The 3,427-nt window shown below is 35.8% G+C and overlaps 1 protein-coding gene across 1 annotated transcript in view; it reads right to left on the bottom strand.

The window, feature by feature from the left end:
• The window catches only part of camkmt (calmodulin-lysine N-methyltransferase), a 111,265-nt gene that overhangs the window by 13,148 nt on the left and 94,690 nt on the right, over nucleotides 1–3,427 (bottom strand). Inside the window, exon 9 of the mRNA XM_016545573.1 lies at nucleotides 360–423. Within this exon, the coding sequence (XP_016401059.1) occupies nucleotides 360–423 (64 nt within the window). The remainder of the gene's footprint in view (nucleotides 1–359; nucleotides 424–3,427) is intronic.

The following is a 3,427-nucleotide window of genomic DNA, read 5'->3' as shown; positions in this document are numbered from 1 at the left end:
AGAGAGAGAGAGAGAGAGAGAGAGAGAGAGAGAGAAAGAACACCACAGCCCTTAACAAAGACATCAAATATCAAAGACAATTCATGAGAAACCCTAAAGATAAATACAAATACAATGTTATCTTTGAAGTGTTTTTCATTTGCAGTTCAGGGTCTTATATCAAGAGGGCATGAAAGAGGACTTGTGGGTCTTATGATTAGTGCAGTACATAAAATAGATGAAATGACCCAATCTAAGTTGCACATAATAAGTATTAAAGTATTACGTGATATTAATCCTGCCATTCCATTACTCGCTCAATCACTGCATGCCAACTAATTACTGAGAGTCCACACACACACACACACACAGTGACTTACATCAGGTCGCAGTAATCTTCTTAGTGCATCAACCAGACTCCCTCTGTACTGGTCAAGAAACAGACTAAGAGAAAAAGAGAAAGACAGAACAACTAGAAAGATTAGAATGCATTGCAACGATAATGGTTCCAGATAAAGCAGCAGGCTATTTATTTTCACGGTTTGCGAATAAATCCACCAGCACGGCTTGCAGATGTAGTTTCAGTGGTGTGACAGCATTCAAATCAAAAGGTAAAACACACACACTACCAGAGATGAACGATCAAGGAAGTATCAGGTGGCGTTAATATGATACAAACTAATACTAAGCAACAGAAAAAGAAAAACCCTTCAGTGACACACACAATTACATACAGTATATACAAATTACCAATATAAATACATACATATAAATACCATTACAGAAATAACTTACATTTCAAAATATATTCAAATAGAAGACAGTTATTTTAAATTGTAATATATACTGTATTTTTAGTGAGAGTAAGACACTTCTTTCAAAAACATAAAAAAACATATATATATATTATTAATTATTCCAGACCTTTGGCCTGCATATATATATATATACACACAATGTTCTTTGATATGGAAAGTTAATTAAACAGCATTTTTAAAACAATTATTTTGTAAACAATTGTCTTGACTGTCTCTTTTGACCAATTTAATGCATTTGCTGTACATAGTGTGCTTTTTTTCCTATTCATAGTACTACAGCTATTTTTACAAGAGCAAACCATGTTCCAGTCAGAATTTACTTGTGAACTTTTTTTACGAGCAAAATAGTCCAATCACCTCTGACCCCGCTTAAAACACTGCTCTTCTTTTCTAAGGGACAAAGGTCAGAGTTATGTTGATTAATCCTTATTTTTGTGATCTCACTGGCCACGTCTAGTGGTCACGAGTCTGATGGATAGAAGCGTTTCATTAGCAGTTGAACTTTTGACCCTGTGTTTTGGGTGGAGTAGGTCAGTCTGGACAATAGAGGGTGAGTTTAGAGGTGAGAGTGCAGGAATGTTCGACTGGCCACATTGGCCTTGACAGGGTACGTCAAACAAAACCCTTCCCAATTTACCAATGGTACTTCCTCCTTTACTTCCATATATTGACCTGTCAGTGATGTAATATTTGCCCTTCATTCTTTCTCCTTTCATTAAATGTATTTTCTGTTTATTAAAAAGCTAATGACCACCCGCAACAGCACCAGCAGTATGTCAAAGCCTTGGGCCGCAATATTTGCTTGTTGGTATTGTTGTCGTCATCCTCACCAGCAGTTAACTGACATTTAAATCCCTCTCTTGCCTGACCTGTGCGAACAGTGCATTTACAATGCTATAAATAGAAGTGTGGTAGCATATTACAGAAGTACATAACTCTAAGCGAAACTTTACACGGCTCGCCATGATGACAAACACACTGCAAATGGGGCTTGTCTTGACATATTTTTGGCTGTGGTAATCTGAAGGTTATGGAAGTAGGATTAAAATATGGGTGGGTTTTAATACTTGATCTGACCTAATCCAGACTGCATTAACTTCATCCCCTCAATGAAACCTATAGTGAAGGCAGACAAACGACTCATAAAAATCATACCATCAGTAGGATATAGGAGCTTATGCTAAGATGACTGACATTATCGATGATTAGAGTGAAAACCCTTCTTATGTGGAGATGTTTTTACAGATACATATTAAATTTCCTTCATGTTTCCTGGACACTTGATGGATATATATATTTTTAATCATTCATTTTTTTAATTACATTGTATTGTCATTTATTTATCTTTATTCTAGGATTTTTATTTTATCTATCTATCTATCTATCTATCTATCTATCTAATCACACATATTGTATTCTCACAGCCATTCTCATTGGTTTGTTAGTTTTTTTGTTTATTATTATCATTTCACTAATTCAGCTGACTAAAATCTTACAAAGCTTCAAACCTTGAAATCACAAACAACTGTACAGAAATCAACACTGAAATGCTGTGAATGATGTGGCCAATTTATCTAAACAACATCTAACTGGTAAATTACACAATTTTTCAGAGCTATTGGAAAAATTATTGACCAGTCCCATTTTTGTGCTATCTTTAAAGCACTTTTATGTGTTGCTTAAATTTTTTTTTTATGTGATGCTTTATTGTGTATGCTTTTTCAGCTATGCAGGTGACAAAAATATCATACTTAGGTGGTTAAGGTGAGGTGCTCTGAAAATACACAGATGTAAATAGATCCTTCTTTCACTAACTCTATGTCTTAGAAAATATATTGCACAAAATGAGCCGAAACTAGCAGTAGCAAGGTCAACAAAGGGGCAAAGTAAACAAGAAAAGGTGATAGAAAGAAATCAGCTAAATAACATAGTAATTTTTAAAACCTAAAATAAACAAACGAAAATAAACATGCACAAAAGCTTTTATCTTGAGTCCACAGACACAGGAAGCTTAGAGGAAGCCGAGATGCCAAGCTCTCTCAGTCAGTCAATCACTACAGCAGTGATTACAACGAGACCACTGCAAGAATTCACACCAGCAGCCTACAGTCATGGCCAAAAGTTTTGGCAGTGACATAAATTTTGTTTTTTGCAAAGTTTGCAGCTTAAGCTGTTGTGGTGTTTCATTCACATTGTTTCTAGATTATTGTGTAGAGTGATCAGATGCATTTAAAAAAAATTGCTAAAAGCTTCATTGGCCAAAAACTGAATTTTTCACACACACAAAAACATGTGAAAGTGTGAATGAGTACTATCAGCTAAAATCACTATCATACTAATTAGATTTTAAGAGCAGACTGATTGCTATAAAAGGAGGGAAGAAGTGCATCCAATCATTGTGTTCTTGTTAGCAATGGTTACCTCCAAAGAAAGACGTGCAGCCATCATCGCTTTGCATCAAAATGGCCTCACATGCAAGGAAATTGCTACAAAGAATATTGCACCTGAAAGAACCATTTACCGGATCATCAAGAACTTCAAGGAGAGAGGTTCGACTGCAGTGAAGAAGTCTTCAGGACGTCCCATAGTGTCCAGCAAGCGCCAGGACGTCTCCTCCTGAGGAGTCAGCT

The sequence above is a fragment of the Sinocyclocheilus rhinocerous genome, unplaced genomic scaffold (genome assembly GCF_001515625.1).
Source record: "Sinocyclocheilus rhinocerous isolate Xijiao unplaced genomic scaffold, SAMN03320098_v1.1 scaffold789, whole genome shotgun sequence".
NCBI lineage: Eukaryota > Metazoa > Chordata > Actinopteri > Cypriniformes > Cyprinidae > Sinocyclocheilus > Sinocyclocheilus rhinocerous.
This window is presented reverse-complemented; position numbering and strand designations above follow the sequence as displayed.